This window comes from Callorhinus ursinus, unplaced genomic scaffold (genome assembly GCF_003265705.2).
Source record: "Callorhinus ursinus isolate GAN/ISIS: 27379988/994484 unplaced genomic scaffold, GSC_fseal_2.0 scaffold10, whole genome shotgun sequence".
NCBI classification, from domain to species: domain Eukaryota; kingdom Metazoa; phylum Chordata; class Mammalia; order Carnivora; family Otariidae; genus Callorhinus; species Callorhinus ursinus.
This window is the reverse complement of record NW_027397072.1, coordinates 12,085,107-12,111,715: the sequence shown is the minus strand read 5'-3', so window position 1 is coordinate 12,111,715 and position 26,609 is coordinate 12,085,107. Positions and strand designations below refer to the sequence as shown.

At 40.2% G+C, this 26,609-nt stretch overlaps 1 protein-coding gene across 3 annotated transcripts in view; it reads left to right on the top strand.

Annotated features, from left to right (window-relative positions):
• Nucleotides 1-26,609, top strand: part of NBAS (NBAS subunit of NRZ tethering complex) — a 358,882-nt gene that overhangs the window by 119,290 nt on the left and 212,983 nt on the right. For all 3 annotated transcript variants that reach the window (XM_073897011.1, XM_025867764.2, XM_073897012.1), the window contains 5 exons: nt 1,462-1,545; nt 7,448-7,601; nt 12,308-12,493; nt 13,972-14,145; nt 22,540-22,673. In XM_073897011.1, coding sequence (XP_073753112.1) covers nt 1,462-1,545; nt 7,448-7,601; nt 12,308-12,493; nt 13,972-14,145; nt 22,540-22,673 — 732 coding nt within the window. The remainder of the gene's footprint in view (nt 1-1,461; nt 1,546-7,447; nt 7,602-12,307; nt 12,494-13,971; nt 14,146-22,539; nt 22,674-26,609) is intronic.

The following is a 26,609-nucleotide window of genomic DNA, read 5'->3' as shown; positions in this document are numbered from 1 at the left end:
CCTCATAAGAGAAGAAAGAGAAAAATACAACCTATTATAAGAAAGTGCAATCCTTTCCCTGGGGCTATGATAAATTTTAGAAAATTGCAACTATTAATACTCAGAAACAGGAGAGAAAATGTTTCATTGAATTATAAAGCAGAGCAGTTGCAATTTGTTCTTAAAATTTTTGCCTTAATTCAGAATGTTTCATTTATTGTCATGGGCTTATCGAGTATTAGAGCTAAAAGCGGCCTTCAAGGTAATGTCTGAAGTGTTTTGCTTTAGAAAGTTACATGTCGAAGACCGCAGGGCTGGGTGCCGGCAGCTGGGTTTCTGTGCTCCGTGCGACCCGATGTGTGGGAGGATGCTCTGCTCTGTTACCATACTCTACTATCTGTACCTCGCGGGTCTTTCTGAAATTATTCTTAATTCCATCCAGTCAAGCCTTATTTTTTCCCCTTCTTAGTTCTCCTCTTCATTTTTTAGTGATATGCTTTCTTTCCAGTTTTACTGAGAAATAAATGACATACATCCCTTCAAATGTAAATTGAAGGCACACAGCATGATGGTTTGATTGCCATACGTTGTGAAATGATTATTGCAATAGGTTCAGCTAACATCCATCATCTCCTATAGATAAGATATAAAGGGAATAAAGTGAAAAAGAAAAAAAATTTCCTCTTTGTGATGAGGACTCTTAGGGTTTCCTGACCCAACAGTTTTCCCATATATCGTGCAGCAGGGTTAATTCTAGTCATCATGTACATTACATCCCTAGTATTGTTTATCTTCTAACTGGAAACCTGTACCTTTTGATCATTTAGTGTTATTTTTAACCTGCAAAATCATTTCTTCCCTCTTAATGATTACCTGTCCTCCAGATCTGTGCTGTCATATACAGTAGCCACTATTTAAATTTAAATTTTATGTGTCTATTTAAATTTTAATTAATGCTAATTAAAATGAAATAAAATTAAAGTTCTCTTAGCCATATTTCCAGTGCTTAATACATGTGCACGTAGCCCCTGGATTTGCAGTTGGGGGCTAGATTGTAGACCCTGTTGTAGAATAGTTACAGAACACTTCTATGGTTACAGGAAGTTCGACTGTAAGCTTTTCGAGGGCAAGGGGCCATTTATGTTGATAATAAGAACATACGACTTAGGCTCTTGATAAATGTTCTAGAATGTGTGAATGAACACACGCCCTTGCTGTCCTTTAGTTCCTTGCCAAATTTTTAGTTTTGAAATAATATCCTTTTCTTCTTGAACCATTTTCTGACTGAAGAGAAATCAACAATTGGGTATTTTCCATTTACATATTGTATATAGCATGTAGCATGTACCACTTAATAGACCATAAGCAGGAACGGAGATAGAACATTATAGAAATACTTTTTGCGTCATGTTCCCTGTGTAGCCAGTCATTGAGCTAATGTGTATTTTAAATGCTTATGTATTTTTTTTTTTTTAATTTAAGTTATAATGGTGACTCCTTGGTGCTCATTCCTTGGCATGAACACAAACACCGAGAGAAAGATTGGTGCGAGGATCTGGAGTGCAGGTAAGGATGAGCCTGTGCGAGAGACCTTCGTTTCTCCGGGATGGATGATTAGAAGGCCCTTTTGAGGTGGTGTGTGGTAGGTGACCGCGTACTTGATAGTCCCTGATTTAGAGAGTTTGAGTGGAGTTGTTTTAAACACTTGACTTGATTTTTACTCAGTTACATTACAGTTTTCTTAATGGAAGAATATTAAATTCTACAAAGTAAATAATCTGAAAAATGATCCTGATACACCAACTCTTTTCTTTTTAAAGTATTTCCTTTTAGTCTTTGACATGTAGAAATATAATTTTCATGGTTGTTATTATGGTATGCACACAATTTTGTTTTTGATTCAGTTTGAATTTTTATTTTTGTGAGACTTAACCTTAGAAAGCCTCAGAACATGGAGTCATCAACTACTGGCAAGGGGGTGGGAGATGAGGTATGGGGCTGAAAGCATTTGAATTCCCTTATTCCTCACTCAAAGTCAGGTAAATGTTCCTTCGCTATCTCTCCTTCCATATTTCTCCTACATGAAATCAGAGGTTAATTTTTTGGACTCATGAATTGAGGCCTACAACCTTCAGATTGATCCAGAAATCCTCCAGATTCGTGGGCATCAGGCACAACATAGGGTGGGGTTAGAGTGCTGGAGTTGAAAATCGGAGCATTTAGTGAAAATCTGTGTCCTGAACGTTGGCGCTTTGGTTCCCTGCCACCTCCCAGCTCCTGGAGTGTAGGCATATTCCCCAAGTAGAAGTTTGGAGATTTCTGTAGAAATGGAGTAGCCTCTGAGGAGAGTCCTCTAGATACCGACATATTGTCCTGAGAGATTCGTGCATTACTAGGCCTCAGTGAAGTCAGCAAATGAACAAGTCCTATGACAACCCCCGAGCTTCCTGGACGTCCAAGGACTGGTGCCGGCAGGCAGAACACATGGAAAATGGAACTGAAAGTCAGAGGCCACACAAAAAAAACTTCAAAAATTAATATTGCCCAGGAGATAAGAGAAGATGCTGTGAAGTAACAAATGGATTTTATAACATAGGAACAGAGAACTACGAAAACTTTGGGAAACAAAAAATACGATAGTTGGTGTCTTAAAAACTAGAAGGGTTGAAAGATAAAAGGAAAATACTTTCCCAGAAAGTAGAATAAAAATATTATAGAGCTAGATAAGAGAGCAAAGATAAAAAACAAACGTAATATTCAAATTATAGGCGTTCTGGAAAGAGATGATATATATAATAGAAGGGAAGAAATTTTTTTTAGAAGGGAAGAAATTTATAAGAAATATTTCAAGCCTATTATTTAGAATTGAAAGCTATGAGTTTTCAGATTGAAATGCCCAGTGCACTAAAGCATACCATCACGACCTTCCAGAATATCTGGGATGCAGTCTACCAGAGAGAAAAACATATTACATAAAAGGAAGTTTGAATTAGAATGACCTCTGATATCTCCAGAACAGCAGTAGAAGCTAGAAGAAAAACTTTTGATGGGAAATATTTTTTGATCAGGATTCTTAGATCTAGCTAAAATCATCAATCAAGTATGTGGTTAATCATGTGAGATTTTGTAAAATTTACCACCCATGTACATCTCATTTCAGGAAGCCATCGAAGATGTGTTTTATTAAAATGAAGGAATCAGTGGAAAAAAAGAAAGCCATTAGATTCAGAACTGGGCTCTAACATAGGCCATGGCAACGGGAGGGTCCAGGCTGACCAGCTATGTTCTTGTCGAGTGAGCAGCAGCCAGCACAGACTGTGGAAGGGTGTGGATGGCTTCAAGAGCCAGGTCTCTTGGAAAATATTTAAAAATGGAACAGGAATATTACCTGTTATGTTTGACTATTTGGGAAAAATCTTTATATCCTTTTATACTTTGCTCTTAATACGTTTTTTAGAGAATTTGGAAAGCGTAGCAGTGGATGCATGGAAGTCCGTGGTGGGGACAGGAGGACACTTGGCACTTATTAACTCCAAAAAATGAAAAGTTGTTCAAAGAGAGCAGTAGTTATGATAATGTACCACTTGGCTCAGGAGAAGATAACCATAATCACATAATAATAATAATGCAAATAATTAGTGGTTTAATTGTGGTAAATTGTGATATATCCACTGTGGGAGGAAAGGGTGTAGGGGAAGTGGATGGCTGTGGTTTAAGACAGCAGAATAGCACGTAGGGTAGATAAATCAGAAACGGTCACAAGCACATACCGTTTAGATTCGCAGAGGAAAATCCAGGAAGTTGGCTGAAAGACGTGAAAATGGCGTAGAGGGTGGCAAGGATGGCGGCAGGATGGATTGTGTATGGAATTGCTGGCTTTTCTTTTGATAGGACTCTTTTCATGCTTTTGGATTTTTGAAACTATGTATATATACTATCTGATAAATGATAAATAAAAGCCCTAAGCAGTAATGTAATCACTGCAAGTGACAATTGGGAGCTCTCTCAATGTTAGTGGTAACGTTGGCCGTTTGCTTTCATTTTGTTGTGTTTTGGATATCTGAGATAATGGAGTAAGTAATTCTTAGTTACCTTTTTTACTCCAGTAAGTTTTAGTGTAATGGCAATTGAATGTCTTGCTGTGTTTTTGCTGTTTGCTTTTTAAAAGTTGTTTTTAGGGGCGCCTGGGTGACGCAGTCAGTTGGGCGTCTGGCTCTTGGTTTTGGCTCAGGTCACGATCTCAAGGTCATGAGATCGAGCCCTGCGTCGGGCTCTGTGCTCAGTGCAGCGTCTGCTGGAGATTCTCTCTCCTTCTCCCTCTGCCCCTCCCTCTTGTGCTCTGTCTCTCTCTAAAATAAGTAAATCTTTAAAGTTGTTTTTAATTTAGTTTTCATTTTTTAATAAAAGTATATATTTGCAAGTAGATTAAAGAGCTAAAATTTTCTACAAAGCTTGTTGTTAAAAAAAAAAAAAAAGCAGAACCCAAACCCGCAGTCCTTTGTACCCTTCTCCCCATTTCCTGCTCTCCAGAAGCAATTACTTTTAATTCTTTCAGACAGTAGTTTTGCTGTTAACTCCATATCTCAGAATAACAGTCGTGCTGCTACTTGATTTTTTAGTTCTGGCCGTTAACTGTGGGCTTCCTGGAATGGAAGGTAATGACGTGCATGTACCCTGCTCCTCCTGATCGTGTGTGTGGCATCCTGCACCCCTCTCCCTTTAACGATCTTGTGCTGCCATTTCAGGGCAGTTGCAGGAGACTGGAGCTTAAATGCGTGGTCTTCATCAGCCCTATTTAATTAGAAGTCATCACTTAGCAATGGTAGTGAGAGGTTGAAGAGGTAGAGAAACTGAAGATGGTGGGACGTCGGGGCCAGCAGACAGGGTGATAGGCAGAGGTGTGGAGAGACTGTTGACAGGTGAATTCTCTCATTTCCAGATGCGCTTTTGAGAGAGTGACACGGGCAGAGCCCCGACCCATTCATCCCCTGCTTCCCAGTTCCCCGCAGCCTGCACCTTTGTATGATTATAAGTAGATGTAAGGCATGAGGGCATTTCTTCTCAGACCAACTGCAGGAAGCTGAAATGTAAGCAGAGCTTGCTGTGCCAGAACTCCTAAAACTAAAAATGAAAAGTCAGGAAAAGTTTGACAGAGGAAAAGATGCTTTTGAAGATGGTACAGATTTTCAGTATTACAGGACATACCGTGTTGCTTATTTGTTTAATTGGTGTCTGTCCTCTGCTAGATGCAAAAATACTGAAGGAAGAAAAGCAGATGCAGTCCCTGTTCTTGTGAAGTTTATACTCTGGTGGAAAAATGGTCCTGCTGTAAATGACTGACATGATGGGTGCTAGGAAAGCCCAGGGGGGTGCACGGGGAGCACGTCACAGGGAGACCTCTGCTTGGTGCAGGGCAGGGAAGGTCGTCCTGGGCAAAATCTTGTGAAATCTGAGATTTGAAGAATGAACAGGATTTAATTTAGCCCGGTGGAGGGCAAGTTTGGCAAAAGAGAGAGGGGTGTGTTCTCAGCAGAGAGAACAGCATGTTGGAAGAAGGCTCAAGGCGATGTCCCCTTCGAGGACTAAAAATAAAGACCTGCCTTGTTGAAGTCACCAGAACGAAAGTGAGATTGGCACCAAGAATAGCCTAGAATATTTTACAGCAGATTACAGACTATAAAAGTAGGCACAGGGATGATAAAATCAGGTTTCTGTTTTTATAAAGATAACTGTTTTACCCAAGGAGATCCTGAATTCAGTTTTGATCTTGTTGCATTTGAAGTGCCTGTGAAACATGGAGGAGCAAATAGGAACGTTTTGGGGCTTCTGAGTGAAGTGTGACTTAGGGGTAAAATAGGGTCGTTGTTGTAGTGCATGTGGTAGCTTATGCTGCAGTCAACGGTGAGACCGAGAGAGAGTCCAGAGTGAGCAGAGAGGAGAGAGCTTCACTGGATGTGGGGAGGAGCCAGGATGCAGGGGTTGGCTGGATGAGGCTGTTCTGGTGGAGATGACCCAGGAGGAGCCGCCAGGAAGATGGGAGAAGGCAGACAGCCCCACATACTGGAGTGAGGGAAGCCAGCTTCTGGAAGGAGAAAGCAGTGAAATTCTGTCAGTGCCGAGAGGGAAATATTAAGGACTGAAAAAAATATCAAAGGACCTCAGAGTTGCTCATGGGAATTTTTCCCTGCTAAAATGGGCAGCTTTAAAGATTTCAGGGGGAAATGTGACTTTTTTTTGTGACAGCGATGGGGAAAAACCACCAATCAGAATGTTAATGGCAGTTGTGCGACTAGCTGGGTAAAGGGCTACCAATTATAAGCACAGTAGGTTGTCTAAGGCATGTGACTAAAATGCCCAAATCTTGATGGGCTTTGTGTCTGCTCATATATTACAGCTACTAATAATTCTAATAAAAAAAATACCTGTAAATAAAAAATTAAACACCTGCTCCGTGCCAGACGATGTTCTCTGTGTACTTAATTTATATTATTTTGAATACTCTGGCATTGCATTCTCCCCGTTTTATATGAATAAAATGAATCTAAGATTAGTTTAATCTCAGTAATTAATGCAGAGTTTCAGGGCTTTCAGCAATGGAATGTGCTTCAGTTCTGACTCCAGAGCCCACTGCCTTGTAATGGTAACCGTGACATCACCCGTCATTACTGTGGGCTGGCCCAGATGAGTGGGTGGCCCTAGTGGCGTCCAGCAGCTTTCCATAGGTCGCTCTGAACTCTATTGGTTTAAGTCCTTTTTTTTTAGTCCTTGATTATGGAGGGCAATTGGCCAGGATCACCCTCTTAAAAACTCCTCATAATTTGTGATCCCTGAGCTGTTAGCCTTGTGTACTTTCCTCTTGGGGTCCTTCTTTACCTACGGCGAGTGGCACAGAGCAGTTCTGTGCTTTGTAAATGTCAGGGTGGTACCACATTGCTGACACCTACTAACGGTGTGTTACCGATGTAAATAAGACGTATTTCCTCTGATTTTTATGAACATGGAAAACAAGGTTTCTGCATTTATATTTGAGTTACAATCACCTGGAGGTGTTTTTCCTAAATGAGGCCTGGCTGGCCTCACAGGTAATTTTGACTGGGCAGGCTCCCAGCCATGTGCATTTGGTAAAAGCCTCCCAGGGTGATTTTGATTTTTGTTAATACTTATTTGATTGATTTGTGGCATGGCTGTTTTGATTTATTGTCCATCCTGATTTTTTTAAATTGGGAAACCTAATAGGAAAATAAATTAAGCATCTCCCAAATGTCCCATTTATTTTATAAGTGTGTCCACAGATACAGGAAAACACATACACACAAACATCCCCACCCCCCTCCCCCCACACATACATGCATACTCCCTGTCTCTGTCACCGCTCCCTCCCCATCTCTGTTCTTCTCTGTCTTTCACAAAATTCTAATTTTTCCCAGCATTCCAATCAGTTACTAATTGCTCCTTTTGTGCTTTGCAGAGCGGTGGTTGAGCCGAGTCTCCAAGACGAAAGTGAGTTCTTGTACGCCGCCCAGCCCGGGTTACTGAGGTACAGGACATCAGAGCTTACGGTAGAGAAGGTTATGGACTGGTATCAGACCAGAGCACAGGAAATAGAGCATTATGCCCGACAGGTGAGGGGAGAATGATGGCTGCTCCTCAGGGACGCCAGCCGTGCCGCGCTGGGGCCTCAGGATTCTCTGCGTGTCGTGGCCGCCGACGGTGGGGCCGGGGAGCGTGTGTTTGGTTTGCAGAGATGAAATGAATATTTCTTATTACGTTTGTTCTTTCATCCTTTGCCTCAGAAAGCTTTTGTGGCTTTTTTGGGGATTCTTAAAAAGCAGATACATAGAAGAAAAATTGTTCAAAATCGTTCTCTAAAATGTAAGTTGCAAAATATGGTATATCCTATCCACGATTTTCCATATATTTTTAATAGGCTTAATACCATATTAGTGGAAATGACTGTATCAACCCAGAAATACTTGATCAGCTCCCTGTCATATCACAGTAGTGCAGGTGGTTTTTATTTTGCTTTTTAGGAACCTTGTTTGAGGCTCTGTCTCTAGTGTTTTCCTTGAGTCTAAGCCTAATTCCCCTCAGTTCCCCTGTGCCTTCATGGGGCTGCAAACGAACTACATCAGACAGAGGAGGAGAGGGATAGAATGTACTGAAGCTTAGGAGGTCTGAACACTAATCTCAGATCTTCCACTAACACACCTGTGACTCCGGACCTGCCACTTACCTTTTCTGCTCGTTGATTTTTTTCATGGGCTTGGTTCCTATACCAAGGTCAGTGAGAACAAAGAAAATGCACAGGAGAGAATATTAAAAATTCTGCTAATTGAGTGCCCTGCACATGTAAGCAATAGTTGTCTTCATCTTAGACAACAGAAGTTGGCAATTCAAAGCGAAGAATGGCAGAATGCACATTAAAATCTCATTTAGGGTCTGGCCGCTGGATGCCTTTTTCTTTCTACTTGTGGTCTTGGCTTTGGACCACCTGTCCTACCATCAGTTTTTCGTGTGACAGGAAGGGTGATTCTAAAAGGTCTGATGAGCAGCAGTACTGTGGGAAGGAATTTGCACCCCTTTGTTTACATTTCTACATAGTGATTGGTGCGGCCCTCTGTCTCCATTTGATAGTCTCCTTGAATTTCTGCCTACTCGGACTCCTACTTTTCGTATTCATAGAATTGAAGGGGAGCTATGTGTTGGAGCTGATGGTAATATTATAGATCAAACTTTTGGGAAGGGTGGGCCAAGAATATTTGATTGACTTTCCAGGTCTTTGAAGATGGCTAAGGACCATGGTACATTCAAAAATGCTTAGAATCCTGATACTGGGATGAGAAGAATCTCTGGAGGTGCTCCAGTCTAATTCCCAATGTGCTCTTTGTGCTTTATCACCTTGAGTGATAATCATGTGTTGGTATAGGTTTATCGATTGTAAGAAGTGAACCACTCCAGTGGGGGCTATAGATAACGTGGGAGGTTGTCGGTAGGTGGGGGTAGAGGCTCTGTGGGAAGTGGCTGTACTTTCTTCTTGATTTTTGCTGTCATTGCTGCTCTGAAATGTAAAGTCTATAAAAAATAAACAGAAAGGAAACTATAGAGCTTTCTGAAAGTTAAATTTTTTAACAGTCCAGTAATAATTGCTAGACATCTTGAATTCATTTTTGTGGAATTAGGAATAACTATAAAGAGAAGTGATTTGGGGGTGCTTTAGCTGCCTCTTTTATTCTTTCATCTCTTTCCTTTATATGAAAACACTTCTAATAGAAGTATTATTCTTCAGCTTCATTTTATTTATTGATGCTTCATGTGGCTTATGCTACAAAGTGATATCTAACATAATTTTTATCTTTTTCATTTTTAGAGACTTAATTGATGTGGGACTTCTTTTTCCTTAGAGCCTACAAATGCCTTTTAGCAAGACTTATTTGTTGGATTAGGAAATGTGTATAGTAGTGAAATTTATCCAGTGAGGGCTTTGGGGTACGTGGCATAATTCAAGTTGCATTAGGGCCTGCTTTCATTTAAGGTGTCAGTAATTTGGTTCTAAAACATTTTTACCTCAGTGAGTATCTGGGAAAGCAACAACTTCCAAGTTGGTACTAGGAAAACCAGTCTGGATCACAGAATTGGTGAGTGTGTTACACATGGCAAGTGTGCTGTGTTCAAACCATGACCAGCACAGAGTTGTGTTTTATGCACCAGGTTTTCTTCACGCTTTCTGAAAATTCACTTGTGATAGTTTTTTTTTTTTTAAATTGGTATGCAGGTAGATCTGTCTTTTCAGATGTAAACTGTATTTTTATTACTAGAAATGAAGTAAAAAGACACTTCTCTGTTGAAGTATACCAGATTACTCCTGTTTTGCCTCATGCCTTACCTGCCTATAGTGTCCCCCCCCCCCCCGCCCCCGGCCCCTTGTATTTACTGGCACCGTTCTTTCCAACTGAAAGAAGACCGGGTTTTTCTTTCATTTTATCTGTACCGGTTGGTCCCTGGGGCTTTGAAGGGCTGTAAGGGTGGTCCTTTAGTGTTGCTCCGCGTCCTTCCTCACCTTGATGCACTGCCCCTCCCCCTTCTCTGCTCCTCCAGCCTGTCACCTCCTCATTCCCGGAAGATGACTGTGCTTTGGATTTCACTGGGGAACTTGAGAACGCAGTTCCATTAGTCCTTGCTCTTTCCGGCTTTTCCCAGAGGGAGAGATCTCTTCTCTTGCATCCAGGCTACTGCTTTCCTTCCCTGTGCTCTGGCTTCCACACCCCGGCCTGCTCAGGCTGCTCTGTGGCTCTGGGCTCTCGCCCCAGTGTCTTCAATCCCTCTTTCTCTACTCTGTTCCCTTTTTTTTTTGGACCTAAAGTCCCAACCACTCCTGTTTTATAAGTACACCAACAACAAAGATTAAGAGTCCTAATCTCCCTGGCTTGGGTTGCAGCTGTCTTCCCTCTGTCACAGCTCAGCTCCACAATAGGCCCCTGTGCTCTTTGTTGTCACTTTCTCGATGATTCTTTCCTCCTCATTTGTCTGGCGTCTGACCACCCCTGCCACTCTAGGGAAACTGCTTCTTCACATCCGATTCCCTTCCGGTGTTGTTTTACACATCGTTCTTGGACACCACTGCTTCCTCTCTCCCCCCGTCTCCTCTGTGTGGCTTCTCAGGTGTCTTCGTGCTTTCCCCCTTGTCTTTGTCTCAGCCATTCGTTTTCATCTCCGGTGGCTCACGTCCTTTGGCTTGTCCTTTAAATTTTGCTGTCCCCCAGGTGCTGTTCTTGTCATTAGTCCAGAGTCTTCTAATACTAGTAAGTGCAGTTCTCGTCCCTGGCCTGTTTTCTGTTCAGTTTCTTTCCAGTTCATCATTCAGTGAATACTGACCAAGTATTCTTTCTCAAGTGTGTAAATCGACTTAGGACATGCCCCGCTTGGAAATCCTTTGGTAGTATTTGCATTTCAGGATAAACTGTAACTTCCTTAGCTCAGCGAACAGTATCCTCCGTTCTGCGGCCCCTCCCCGCTGCTCTAGCCATGTTTCTCATCGCTTCGCTTCGGACCATCTTCTCCATCTTAAGGGAACCAACTGTACTCTCACAACACGTCACGCATCTCTGCCTTCCATGCTGTTCTCCTGCCCGCCTTCCTTTGTGACCTGCCAATATCCATGGGTTCTTCTTCTTTTTTTTTTTTTTTTAAGATTTTATGTATTTATTTGAGAGAGTAGAGAGAGAGAGACATAGCCTGAGCGGGGGTGAGGGGCAGAGGGAGAGGGAGAAGCAGACTCTCTGCTGAGCAGGGAGCCCGATGCGGGGCTCGATCCCAGGACCCTGAGATCATGATCTGAGCCGAAGGCAGACGTTTAACAGACTGAGCCACCCAGGTGCCCCTATCCATGGATTCTTGAAAGTGCATTTCAGGTCTTCCTCCCTTGGGGAGACTTTGTGACAGTTTGGGCCACGTGCCCTTCCTTGAGGTCCCCTCACTGTACTTCAGCCTCTGATGTACCAAGTCAGTTTCCCTACGAGGTGGAGAGATCATTGAAAGAAGAGACCTCTTCTTATTCAATTTTATGTTCCTAACACTTAGAATGATGCTTAGTTCATAGGCAGTCCTCAATAAATAACTGGTAGTCTGGTAGTCTAGGAATAAGGGAAGAAGTGAGGAGTACGAGGTGCCGTGAGGGAAGGACACATTAGATGATTTTGCCATCAGTCAGAGGTACGTCCTTTCATAAACCCGATCAAGTGATAGGGAGTCAGATTGCTGTGTCCTGAGCATGTCTAGGAAAATCAGTCCTCATTTTGGTCTCAGTGAAGAGTAAATGTTTGAATTGAGACAGAGAAAGTGTCTCCCAGAGTTCATCATGCAGCGAGTATTTATTGAATGCCTTTTATATGGGAGGCGCTGTGGAAGGACAGGTACTGAACAGGGATATAAACACAAAAATTTTTGTTTCTGGAGCAGAGTGATATAGTGAAAATAGGATTAATTTGGCATTATCACTAACTAGCTTTCTTCCCCCACCCCGCCCCCCGCTTGTTAATATTTTGAGAGTTAAATTGACAGATATATGTAAAACTGCTCTTAAACTGTCATGCTCTATGAATTTAAGATGGTTGTCTTTTATTATCTTCAGTATTTCTTGCTGATTCTTTTGAAACAGTTTGCTGATATATTTGATGAAGAACTCTGTTTTTATACTAAATAAATGCATGTTGCTGATAATACGATTTTATATAAGGTGATGAGCAGAATTAGATTCTGTACTGGGGGCTTTTATTTGAGAAGATGTGGGAGACACAGAACACTCAGATTTACTGTCGCTTTTCCATTTCAGGTTGACTGCGCGTTGTCACTCATTCGACTTGGAATGGAGCGGAACATTCCCGGTTTGCTGGCTCTTTGTGATAATTTGGTTACTCTGGAAGCTTTGGTTTATGAAGCCGGGTGTGATTTAACCCTAACCTTGGAAGAACTCCAGCAGATGAAAGACATTGAAAAACTAAGACTACTGATGAATAGTGTAGGTTTTATTTTAATTTTCTTCTTAAGCATTCCCTATGTACTTTGATTAATGTGGGTCTCAAAGCCAAAGACAAAATATCCTCCAAACCCGAGCACTTAGTAAATAAAATAAAAAAATTAAAAAAATCCAATTTTTGAATACATTACTGAAAGCATCCCCAAATTATTTTCGCTGTTTTTGTACCTTGCTTGCCCTTTATTCATACTCCTCTGTATGTAACTTTTTTTTCTTTTAGCTAGGCATATTTCTAAACTAGCTGGCCATTCTAATAATCATGTTTCTAGTCCTTCACTAATGTTAAAATTCCCAATTACTTATATATTTCATTTATACAGAAGTACTGGAGTTCAGAGGGCTAGGTGCTTGTGTGAAGAAAACATCTTGGCTTAGGGGCTCATGACTTTAGGAGAATTTGCCCAGCACTTTTAGATTCTTCCTCGGTCACCCTGGGGAGAAAGTGCACTCGCTCATGCTAGGACCTGGTTTCTACTGAGCCCACTGAACAGAGAGACACCACTGAGAGAGGAATGATGGGGCTGCAGAGCACGGGCTGTCAAGGATGCCCCGGGTAGTCTTTTGCTCTTGGGCAGCCCGGTTCCAGTGGGTTGGCTGAGGGGGAGGAGTCATGGCTGCCTGATGTGCTCTCTTTCCTCCAGGACTCTCTCTTTCTTTTTCCTGTACTTACTTTTTCATCTTCCCTCCTTTTCTTTCTCGTCATCTTTCTCCCTCTGGCCCTCCCTTCCCTTTTGCTTAGTAATTTTTACCCCCTGATAACCTACCCAGTGAAGATGGATTTGTGTTATAGGTAAGACTCCTCTTACGGGATTTAGGTTATCTTCGGGGATAATTAAAAGAAGGAATTAAGGAATGTCAGGGAGAATGAATAAAATCATGTGCGTCATTTGGAGTTTTGTGAAGGTGGATGTAAAGGGGCAAAACAAAACAGGAAAAGGAAAAGGAAGGGAGAGATTCTGGGATTTTATGCAGAAGATGGTCCTCAAGTGCTTCCCTTTTAGAGCCTTTCAATGCTCCTGTCTCTGTCTCTCTGCTTTTTTCTGTTTCACTCTTCCTGTCCATGGTCGGTCTCCACACACACACACACACACACACACACACACACACACACACACACACTCTTTTGGGGGTAGAAGCTCTCTTTGCTCTGAAGACCTCATGTTGAAGTCGTAGTAGCAGCGTGTTGGTGTTCCAGAGCGGGGCTTGGGCTGTGAGGGACCCCGAGTGACCATGGTCCCGCAGAGATGGACCGCACTGCTGTTAGCTGTACTAGCCCCAGGCAGAAGGTGATTCTCCTGCCACTTCTCAGCCTATCTAGGAGAGGTGAACTGGAGTGTCTGTTTTAGAAAGTGTTGGGCTTCTACTGTTTAACATTAGTCTGATTATATGTGAGTTTTAGAACTTGTTGTCTGGTATAATCCGGTATTTAGTATGTTTGTTTTGGTTGATTGTATTTCCAGTGTTCTGAGGACAATTATGTGACAAGTGCCTACCAGTGGATGGTTCCCTTTCTTCATCGTTGTGAGAAACAGTCTCCTGGTGTGGCTAATGAGCTATTAAAGGAATATTTAGTAACATTAGCTAAAGGGGACTTAAAATTTCCCCTGAAGATATTTCAGCATTCCAAACCAGATGTAAGTAGAAACTCTAACTTCTTAAGAGCCTCTGCTTTTTCCTCTGCAATAAATTTGTCAATTTATTATAGTAGGCTTTCTAAGTAGTTTCCCTTTAAACAGAAAAGGAAATGGTTGTCATGTTATTCTTTTCTTTTATTAAATTTTATTTAAAATCAATTAACATATAGTGTATTATTAGTTTTAGAGATAGAGTTTTGCATATACACCTAGTCCTCATTACATCACGTGGCCTTCCTTAATGCCCATCACCAGTCACCCCATCCCCCCCACCACGTCACCTCCAGCAACCCTCAGTTTGTTTCCTAGAGTTCAGTGTCTTTTATGGTTTGCCTCCCTCTCAGTTTGATTTTACTTTTTTTTTCCTTCCCTTCCCCTGTGTTCATCTGTTTTGTTTCTTAAATTCCACATATGAGGGAAATCATAGGTTGTCATGTTATTCTTTAAACATGTTTCAATTCGGTCAGTTATTTTAGAAGTTCATGTTTATTTTGATTTATTTATTCCAAAGTTTGTTGACTTTCTGTTTCTACTGATTATATGTATTGATATATATCAAGACCAAAAATACTAATAGTTGATAGATAACTAAATTCTTACTATAGACTGGCACTGCACAAGTGTTAACTCATTTAATCCTTATAACAGTCCATGAGGTGGGTCTTTTTATTAATTATTGGAGGGAAAGAAAAATTGTGATATAGAGTGGTCAGGCAGTTGCTCAGGGTCACACAGTAAGGAGTGGGATGTGGGTTCACACATTGGTCTTCTAATTTCACAGCTGCATTCTTCATCATTAAGCTTTACCCTAACACCAATAGAAGAAGAAAAGATTCTTGCCCTTTAGGACTTTCAAAATATTTATGAAAATCTTTAGGATTTCATAAGGAAATCTATAATTATTCTTAATAATTTTTGTATTTGCTTAAGAGTACTATATAGTTGACTCTCAACAATAGCGTTTAGGGGTGGCGGCCCTCCACCCCCTATCCGGGCAAAAATCCATGTATAATTTTTTATTCCCCTCAAACTTAACAATCAGTAGCCTACTGTCGACCTTACCAGTAACATAAACAGTTGATTATTTTTAGAAAAAAGTAAGCTAGAGAAAGGAAAATGTTATTAAAATCCTACAGAAGACAAAATATATTTACAGTACTGTGCTGTATTTATAAAGAAGCCATTGGGTTGTAAGTGGACCCACGCAATTCAAGGGTCAGCTGTATTTAGAGCGCTATGCTTCTACAGAATTCAAATGGTTGTTCAGATTCATTGGCAGTAAGTCACTTTATTAAGTGCAGCATACTTTTGCAACATAAATAACCTCTTAATTTAGCCATAAATCAAATATGCTGTTTCAAGAGACAGTGGCTCCCTTCCTATTGGAGGGGGCTCAAGCAGGAAGCAGGATAGCACAGACAGTGGAAGGCACTGACTTTGTAGTCAGATTCAAAGCCTTGGATTGGGTTTCAAGCAGAAGCCTCTTCCAATCCTAAGTTCTAATTGAGTTACTTCCTTGAGCTAGCCTGTGTAGCAGTCTGAAGTCCTCAGAAGTATATGGCCACAGACCATATAATCAGGATAAAGAAAGAAAGCATTGCTTAGCTAACCTTACCCATATTTTGGTTTCTGAAAGGGCTGCTTGTCAAACACATATCTGTTCTTTGGCTATTTAAAATTTTCCATCTTGTCATAGGCCGTTCCCACTTAGCATTCCGATTTTGATTTTGGGATGGTTTGCTGTGAGCCGAGGGTGGGTTGCTTATGACAGCAGAATACTATGTGAGCAGCAGGATGGATTGAATATGAATGTTTTATGAGGAAGAAAGAAACGACTTTAAATTCCTTCCAGTAATCTTGTTTGTGATACTTCTCTTTCTTACAGTCTTGTAAATCCTTTGTATGCCGTCAGCTTTTTGTTGTTTTTACTTGGCAATTTAGCATGTGCCTTTTGAATAAAACATACTGCCATTTGCTTTTGTTGAAATATGTAAACATCAAAGCAGAAAACAATGGTGTTGCTGGGCTCTTCCTTTCCAATCTATCCTCTTTATCTCTATCAATATTATCTTTCCCCAACGGAAATTTGATCATGTCATGATCTATGGGAAACCAGCGTCTACAAGGTAAACGTTGGGCTCTCTAGAGTGGCTTAGAAGGTTCTTTGTGGTCTGTTCCCAATCTGTCTCTTTAGCCTCTTTTCCCTCTGAGTGAATGTGCTAGTCCACTCACACTGAACTTTGCCTCCTGTCTTCATGTTGTCCAGCCTTTTTTTTTCTTTAAATTTTTTTATTGTTATGTTAATCACCATACATTACATCATTAGTTTTTGATGTAGTGTTCCATGATTCATTGTTTGTGCATAACACCCAGTGCTCCACGCAGAACGTGCCCTCTTTAATACCCATCACCAGGCTGACCCCTCCCCCCACCCCCTCCCCATGTTGTCCAGCCTTTTATGCCTCTTTATGCTTTTGTAGACTATTTCCTTTGTTTGGGATGGTCAGCTTCCCTTTCCTTCCCTTTACAGACACCTGCCTGTCCTTCAAGATCCTGCTGTGTTAGATTCCCTCTGCTAGGAGACCTGTGACCCATCTGTGCTGTGACAGGTCTTGTCATTGCCTCTGTAGTAACCCATGTCACACTGTGTCATAATTAATGTTCATGGGTTTCCCTTTCCCTCCCTTTGTTTCCTATGTATGTTCTCTGTGTCTCATGCATCTGTGTATTACCTGGGAGTCAGTGCCTTGCAGAGAGCAGGTGCTCAGTAAATTTAGTCAGGGCAAATGACGGGTGAATGATTAAAACTGGGTTTCATTATGATGCTGTAGACCACTTGATTACATTTGTTTGCTTTATTAGGATTATGCTTGGAGCACTGTTTTTATTTTATTGTACTTTTTACTCTTTGCAAAAAGAATGTACCTTGGATCTGCCATGAGTCATGCACAGAGTGTTTATAGTAATATAACAGGAGCAATGATTTCCATGTCAGACAGCTTAGGCTAAATTATGCTGCATTAACAAGTGATCACTAAATCGCAGTACTTGAGAACAGCATACATTCATTTCCCACAAACATCATATAGGCCATAGTCGGGCTTCTGCTGTGTTCCGTGTCTTGTTCATTCCAGGGCTTGGCTAAAAGGCCCCTTTTCTAAGCTATGGCACAGGAGAAAGAGTAAAGTAGAACCACAGTGGCTCTTCAAGCTTACCTCAAAATGCCTCAAGTTACATCCTCTCACATTTCACAGGCCAGAGGAAGTCTAGCCCCGCCTGTTGTTAATGAGGCAGGGAAGCATAGTCCTGTCTTGGGAAGAAGGCAGTGAATACTTGGAAACAATAATACAAATACATATTTGTCCTTTTTAACTGTAGCATATGCTTCAAACTCTTCCTCTCCTTTACGACATCCTGATTTTAAGCACTCATCTGTGATTTTAAGCTGTTGCTCTTTATTTGCATGGCCCTTTGAAAAGTGGAACTTCTGAAGGAACTTGGACAAGTCTGGATGGAGGTGATTTGGGAATAACATATTCTGCCTTCTCATATTGTTCTCAGTCTTCTGTACTAGCATTTTTTTTTTTTTTTTTTGGATGCATTGTGTATGGGAACTATGGACTTTAAAAAAAAATACAGTTTTCTCGGCTCACCTCAGATACAATGGATTAGAATTTGGGGGATATGGACCTGGAATATGCATTTGACAATTTATCCAGTGATTCTGATAGAAAGCCTTTTGATCTGTGTTATAAATAATTCCCACTGTTGCTTTGCTGTTTCTCCAGTTCTAGTAGTGGTGAAACGGTCACTTTCATCTGATCATCTGATCAGGAATGGAACCCTGTCAAGTTCTCCCATGTTCCTTTAGTACAGCACTCCAGGGCTCTGAGTTTGGAAGCTTTCGGTGCTGACCTATATGCCATATGCCAGCAATGGCATAGACGGGAAAGTCTACTTAACAGTTTAAGCTCTTCCCTGCAGTTTCCTGCTTGTCTACTTTGGGCCCACAGTCCTTAGGGAATTGAAAGGTGCCTCTAGAACTGTGCTGTTCAGTATGATAGCCTCTAGCCATGGGTGGCTATATAAATTAAAATAATAAAATTAAAAATTCATTTCTTCAGTTTCACTGGTTTTCTGTTATTTCTAGTATTTTGTAATTACAAACAATGCTACAACGAATAACCTTGTTCATATGTGTTTTTGTGTCTTTGGTATACTTTCAAGGTGTATTCCTTGAAGGGGCTTCCTGAGCCTAAAGGCAAGGGATGGGTTGCTGTTGCCAAATTTCTCTCCAGAGGGCATGGTCCACTTGACATTCCCATCGGGAGTTTAGGAGCATGCCTATTTCTCCAAAACGTTGTGGACAGAATCTGTTGCCATATCTTAAAATTTTTGCCAGTGTGGTAGGTGAAAAGCGGTATTTCAATGTTGTTTTAATTTGCATTCCTTTAATTATGAGTGAATTAGCACATTTCCTCATATATTTGAGGGGGTTCTCTCTTTTTTGGTGAATTGTCCATCATGTCTTTTCCCCATTTTTTAAAAAATTTTATTATGTTAATCACCATACATCACATCATTAGCTTTTGATGTAGTGTTCCATGATTCATTGTCTGCGTATAACACCCAGTGCTCCACGCAGAACGTGCCCTCCTCAATACCCATCACCAGGCTAACCCGTCCCCCCACACCCCTCCCCTCTAGATCCCCATTTTTCACTTGGACTTTTGTTCCTTTGTGATTTACTTTTGTAGAAATTCAGATATATTGGTGTAATTAGCCTTTTTTGTGTGTGGTATGTATTGTGTATATTTCTCCCAGTTGGTAGGCTGTCTTTTGACTTTGTTTATGGTGATTTGTGTCAGGCAAAATTTTTATCTTTTTATGTATAGTCAAATTGAGCAACCTTTTATTGCCTCTGTATTTAGAGTCATGGTGAGAAAGCCCTTTCCTACTCCAAGGTTAAAGAAGAATTCACTCATTTTCTTTCAGTACTTGTATGGTTTTATTTTTATGTTTAGATCAGTAATCTACTTGGACCTCATTCTTTTGTATGGTGAGATGCCAGATGGCTATATTAAAAATTTTGTCTTTTCTTGAGTGATTTGAGATGCCACCTTTGTCATCTACCAAGTTTCCATTTGTTGGTTAGTCTAATTCTAGAGTTTTTATATTGTTACTGGTTTTTTCATACACTAGGAGCACACTATTTTATTTTACTTTTTAGATTTTATTTATTTATTTATTAGAGAGAGAAAGCAAGGAAGCAGGGGGAGAGTTGGAGGGGGAGGGAGAGGGACAAGCAGACTCTGTGCTGAGTGCCGAGCCCCATGTGGGGCTTGATCTCAGGACCCTGAAATCATGGCCTGAGCTGAAATCAAGAGTTGGATGCTTAACCGACTGAGCTGCCCAGGTGCCCCTAGGAGCACACTGTTTTAATTATAGAGATTTTATAACGGGTTTTTAAAGTCTGGTAAGGGTAGTATTCCTCTGTAGTTTTTTTCCCTAGGTTTTTTTTGTTTTTGTTTTTTAAAAGATGTTCTTATATGTTTCTTTCTCCATCTGAACTTTCGTAACAACTTGGCTGATTCCATAAAATAACTTGTTGGTGTATTTACTGTTACTATATTAAATTTATAAATTGGTGAGACCAGTATCTTTATAATGTTCAGTCATCCTATTCAAGAAAAGCATGTATCATTGTGTTTGTTCATGTCCTTTTTTACTGGCTTTCAGGAGTGTTTGAAAGTGTTCCTCCTGTAGGTCATGCACATTTCTTGTTAAATTTATTCCTAAGCATTTAATTTTATGTTTCTATTTTAAATCGAGTTTTCCCTACTTTCACCCCTCTGTTTGTTGTTTCTGTATATGAAAGCTGTTCATTTTGTATGTTATTTTTGCATTCTGCCACTTCACTAGTTTTTTGTATTGCTTCATTCTCCGGGGTTTTCCAGGTATCATATCTTATCATCTGTTCTTTATCTACTTATCTGTAGTGCATAATTTTAAGACCATTTTTAAGAACCAAATTAAAACTTTCTTATATCTTACCTTGTGATGCAGTAGGGAAAATAATCAGCTGCCCATGGTGGGGAAGACTTACTGACTTCCTAGAAAGTTTTAGAGGGGCCCTCTTCTATCAGCTTGAGGTGGGGCAAATGATGGTTTAATAGTTACCACTGAGATATTAGGACAGGAATGATAGAAATAAGAGAGGACGTGTGTCTTAACACTTTCTGAAGTTAGGCATCTTGTAGGGAGTTGAACCGAACAAGAATAGAATGTGTCTTAAAAATTTAAGCGTTACGATTCATGTGCGTGATAGATTGCATTAAGAAAGGTATGCTAAATGGCACAGGAAGAGAACAAAAAGAAGCCATAGGAATACAGAGAGGAAAAAGGATTTATGTTTGAGAGTTGTATGAGGATGTGTTCATTGGACCAGCATTTATGGAGCTTTTGGAAGAGACTAGAAATCTGGGAAAGCCCAACTGAAGTCAGAGTCAAGCAGGATTATCAGGGACGATTTAGATAGGGCAAGACTGAGTTTTTGAGAAGAAGGTCCATGTAGGAGTAGAATAAGATGAGGAGACAAAGGACCAGTAACATGTTTACATAAAGGCAAGTGATTTAATTTGTGTGAACTAAAATTTGCATAGTGGTTCAGAGGACAGGAAGGGTGAGTTGGCACCAGGCCATGAAGGAACTTGAGTAGAAGGCAAAAAACTTATTCTTTACCTTTCACATTGTAGGGCTACTAAGGGTTTTTAACAGAAGATTTTGAACATACGTGATCAGTTGTGGATTCTAGAACAGTTCACTTCCAAGTGATACTTGAATGTTGCTGGGAGGGAAAGACAGGAAGCAGGGAAATCAAGGAAACCATCACAGAGTTGGCTTCTGTTTCATTTGGTTTTCCAGTTTATTCCTTTTTACTGAAACTGGTTTCAGTTTTTTTACTTTTCCTATATGAGCTGTTGATGACTATAGTTTTCCTCCATCTCTCCCATTCTTCCTGCATGTCAAGTTTTCCTGCAGGACTGTGAGAGTCTTAGTGTGGGCTCTGGAGCCGGCTGCCTGCGTTAGCCTCCACAGGGCAAGTGATGTGTCCTGTCAGTGCCCCAGTGCCCCCTTATGGAAAACTGAGATAGAGCTAGCATTAACCTTACCGGATGGTTTGAGGAATTAAGAATGAATGCATGTGAAGCACATAGAAATAGTACCTGGCACACAATAAGAAATCAGGAAGAGTTAGCGATTTTAATTAATTTTTAATAATAATTATTTTACTGTGCTCTGTTTGTCTCTGTTTCACCAGTCTGTCACTTTGCAACCTTGGATAACTCTGTCAGATGTCAATGGCAAATTAACAATATACTTTTTTCTTAACACCTTGAAGAAAGGTGTATAACTTCTTTAACCCTAGTACTTCAGAAGACTTCACTTCCCTGTAACTTGAATGTTTCTTCTTTCCATCCATTGGTGTGATTTTTTTTTTTTTTTTTTAAAGAGAAGCTTCTTATCTGTTTTGTGAGTTTCTACTAAAATGTTGAAAACCAGTAGATCTTTATTATGGAAATTACTTTAAACTTATTTTGTCATTGAATAGGGCTCTAAGAATATAGTTTTGACTTTACATTTTGGTGTCTTTGGCAATAATGGAAGCATTCTTCATGTATTAATTTAATCCTCACAACAGTGATATTAGGAAGATGTTAATATCCAGTAAGATGAGAAGGAGAGATGAGAAAAACAAAACACAAATACAGTATTTTTATATCCCAGAAAATAAGAAAGAGAGTCTGGTTTGTGATGGGAAGTATGTATCCTGTAGAGACAGTGACCCATAGTAGTCGGCTTTCTGCATTGGAGTGTGTTCTGTGATTTGAATATTACTGAATAGCCATGTGATTTCTTTCGAATAGAATGTCAATACTGTTTAGTTACATGACTAATATAAAATGCATACTGAAAAATAGTAGGTTCAAACATCTCTGAATATTAGTTAAGGAATTTTATATATTTTTGTAATTGAAACACATAAAATTTGGCTTTGGGGTTAGAAATGTTTTTAATGAATTGCCTTTTTAATTCACTGTGTTTCTTCTATCTACTTTATCCTGAATGGGTCATAAATTGAAGAATCTGTTTTTAGCAGATGCAAAGCTTATGGGTACAAATTATCTTTTCTAGCTGATTCTGTAATTAAAATGTGATTTCATTTAGAATTATTAAAGACCCCAAAAGTCTGTAAGCTAAAGAAAAATCAAGATTTGTTTTTGCAGCTGATTAATTGCACTACTTAATATTCTATTGACAGTTGCACTGGGCTATGGAAAACCTGAATGTAAATCTACTGACATTTAGTACAGCATGCTTTATTTTCTCTAGCTGCAGCAAAAAATTATTCCTGATCAGGACCACCTGATGGCAGTAGCTCTGGGCTGCATCTACAACTGTGAACGAAATGACCAGCTGTCTCTTTGCTATGACATTTTAGAATGTCTTCCACAAAGAGGATATGGGTAAGAATCCACAGCATGCCAATCCTATTGTTGTCTTTTCATCCTAACAGCTAAAACAAAAATGTTGCTTCCCAGAGTGTTCATTAGACAGAATTTGGGAATATAAAAAATATACAGAGAAGAAAATGGAACCATCTGCAAACCTGTTGCCTAGAGATGAACGTTTGTTTTTCCAGCAGTATATGAGCAGTGACTATAATTTTGTCAACCTTGGTAAATAACCCATTAAAAAACAAAAATATCACCACCACCACAACAAAATATACTTTGTTTTTAGTGGATAGACAGTGATGTCTCTGTTTTAAGTTGTGTTTCTTTTCTTTTAGTTAAATTTTTTTATTGTTATGTTAATCACCATACATTATATCATTAGTTTTTGATGTAGTGTTCCATGATTCATTGTTTGCGTATAACACCCAGTGCTCCACGCAGAACGTGCCCTCTTTAATACCCATCACCAGGCTAACGCATCCCCCCACCCCCTCCGCTCTAGAACCTTCAGTTTGTTTTTCAAAGTCCATCATCTGTCATGGTTCATCTCCCCCTCCGATTTCCGCCCCCTTCATACTTCCCCTCCTGCTATCTTCTTTTTTTTTTCTTAACATATATTACATTATTTGTTTCAGAGGTACAGATCTGTGATTCAACAGTCTTGTACAACTCACAGCGCTCACCATAGCACATACCCGCCCCAATGTCTATCACCCAGCCACCCCATCCCTCCCACCCCCCACCAGTCCAGCAACCCTTAGTTTGTTTCCTGAGATTAAGAATTCCTCATATCAGTGAGGTCATATGATACCTGTCTTTCTCTGATTGACTTATTTCACTCAGCATAACACCCTCCAGTTCCATCCACGTCGTTGCAAATGGCAAGATCTTATTCCCTTTGATGGCTGCATAATATTCCATTGTATATATACACCACATCTTCTTTATCCATTCATCTGTCGATGGACATCTTGGCTCTTTCCACAGTTTGGCTATTGTGGACATTGCTGCTATAAACATCGGGGTGCATGTACCCCTTCGGATCCCTACATTTGTATCTTTGTGTTAAATACCCAGTAGTGCAATTGCTGGATCGTATCGTAACTCTATTTTCAACTGTTTGAGGAACCTCCATACTGTTTTCCAGAGTGGCTGCACCAGCTTCCATTCCCACCAACAGTGTAGGAGGGTTCCCCTTTCTCCGCATCCCTGCCAACATCTGTCGTTTCCTGACTTGTTCATTTTAGCCATTCTGACTGGTGTGAGGTGGTATCTCATTGAGGTTTTGATTTGGATTTCCCTGATGCCGAGCGATGTTGAGCACTTTTTCATGTGCCTGTTGGCCATTTGGATGTCGTCTTTGGAAAAATGTTAATGTCTTCTGTCCATTTCTTGATTGGATGATTTGTTCTTTGGGTGTTGAGTTTGATAAGTTCTTTATAGATTTTGGATACTAGCCCTTTATCTGATACGTCATTTGCAAATATTTTCTCCCATTCTGTCAGTTGTCTTCTGGTTTTGTAGACTGTTTCTTTTGCTGTGCTAAAGCTTTTTATCTTGATGAAATCCCAATAGTTCATTTTTGCCCTTGCTTCCCTTGCCTTTGGCGATGTTTCTAGGAAGAAGTTGCTGTGGCTGAGGTCGAAGAGGTTGCTACCTGTGTTCTCCTTTAGGATGTTGATGGACTCCTGTCTCACGTTTAGGTCTTTCAACCATTTGGAGTCTATTTTTGTGTGTGGTGTAAGGAAATGGTCCAGTTTCATTCTTCTGCATGTGGCTGTCCAATTTTCCCAATAGCATTTGTGGAAGAGACTGTCTTTATTCCATTGGACATTCTTTCCTGCTTTGTCAAAGATGAGTTGACCATAGAGTTGAGGGTCCATTTCTGGGCTCTCGATTCTGTTCCATTGATCTATGTGTCTGTTTTTGTGCCAGTACCATACTGTCTTGATGACGACAGCTTTGTAATAGAGCTGGAAGTCCGGAATTGTGATGGCGCCAGCTTTGCTTTTCTTTTTCAATATTCCTCTGGCTATTCGGGGTTTCTTCTGGTTCCATACAAATTTTAGGATGATTTGTTCCATTTCTTTGAGAAAAGTGGATGGTATTTTGACGGGGATTGCATTGAATGTGTAGATTGCTCTAGGTAGCATTGACATCTTCACAATGTTTGTTCTTCCAATCCATGAGCATGGAACGTTTTTCCATTTCTTTGTGTCTTCCTCAATTTCTTTCATGAGTATTTTATAGTTTTCTGAGTACAGATCCTTTGCCTCTTTGGTTAGATTTATTCCTAGGTATCTTATGGTTTTGTGTGCGAGTATAAATGGGATCGACTCCTTGATTTGTCTCTCTTCTGTCTTGTTGTTGGTGTATAGGAATGCCACTGATTTCTGTGCATTGATTTTATATCCTGCCACTTGACTGAATTCCTGTATGAGTTCTAGCAGTTTTGGGGTGGAGTCTTTTGGGTTTTCCACATAAAGTATCATCTCATCTGCAAAGAGTGAGAGTTTGACTTCCTCTTTGCCGATTTGGATGCCTTTGATTTCTTTTTGTTGTCTGATTGCTGTGGCTAGGACTTCTAATACTATGTTGAATAGCAGTGGTGATAGTGGACATCCCTGCCGCGTTCCTGACCTTAGGGGGAAAGCTCTCAGCTTTTCCGCATTGAGAATGATATTCGCTGTAGGTTTTTCATAGGTGGCTTTTATGATACTGAGGTATGTACCCTCTATCCCTATACTCTGAAGAGTTTTGATCAAGAAAGGATGCTGTACTTTGTCAAATGCTTTTTCTGCATCTAATGAGAGGATCCTATGATTCTTGTTCTTTCTTTTGTTAATGTATTGTATCACGTTGATTGATTTGCAGATGTTGAACCAACCTTGCAGCCTGGGGATAAATCCCACTTGGTCATGGTGAATAATCCTTTTAATGTACTGTTGGATCCTGTTGGCTAGTATTTTGGAGAGAATTTTTGCATCCGTGTTCATCAAGGATTTTGGTCTGTAGTTCTCCTTTTGGATGGGGTCTTTGTCTGGTTTTGGGATCAAGGTAATGGTGGCCTCATAAAACGAGTTTGGAAGTTTTCCTTCCATTTCTGTTTTTTAGAACAATTTCAGGAGAATAGGTATTAATTCTTTAAATGTTTGGTAGAATTTCCCTGGGAAGCCATCTGGCCCTGGGCTTTTGTCTTTTGGGGGATTTTTGATGACTGCTTCCATTTCCATAGTGGTTATAGGTCTGCTCAGGTTTTCTGTTTCTCTGTGGTTCAATTTTGGTAGTTGATACATCTCTAGGAAAGCATCCATTTCTTCCAGGTCATCTAATTTGCTGGCATAGAGTTGCTCATAATATGTTCTTATAATTGTTTGTATTTCTTTGGTGTTGGTTGTGATCTCTCCTCTTTCATTCATGATTTTGTTGATTTGGGTCATTGCTCTTTTCTTTTTGATCAGTCTGGCCAGGGGTTTGTCCATCTTGTTAATTCTTTCAAAAAACCCGCTCTTAGTTTCGTTGATCTGTTCTCCTGTGCTTTTGGTTTCTATTTCATTGATTTCCGCTCTGATCTTTATTATTTCTCTTCTCCTGCTGGGTTTAGGCTTTACTTGCTGGTTTTTCTCCAGGTCCTTTAGGTGTAGAGTTAGGTTGTGGATTTGAGACCTTTCTTGTTTCTTGAGAAAGGCTTGTATTGCTCTATACTTTCCTCTTAGGACTGCCTTTGCTACATCCCAAAGATTTTGAACCATTGTGTTTTCATTTTCATTGGTTTCCATGAATTTTTTTAATTCTTTAATTTCCTGGTTGACCCATTCATTCTTTGGTGGAATGCTCTTTAGCCTCATTGTATTTGAGTTCTTTCCAACTTTCCTCTTGTGATTGAGTTCTAGTTTCAAAGCATTGTGGTCTGAAAATATGCAGGGAATGATCCCAGTCTTTTGG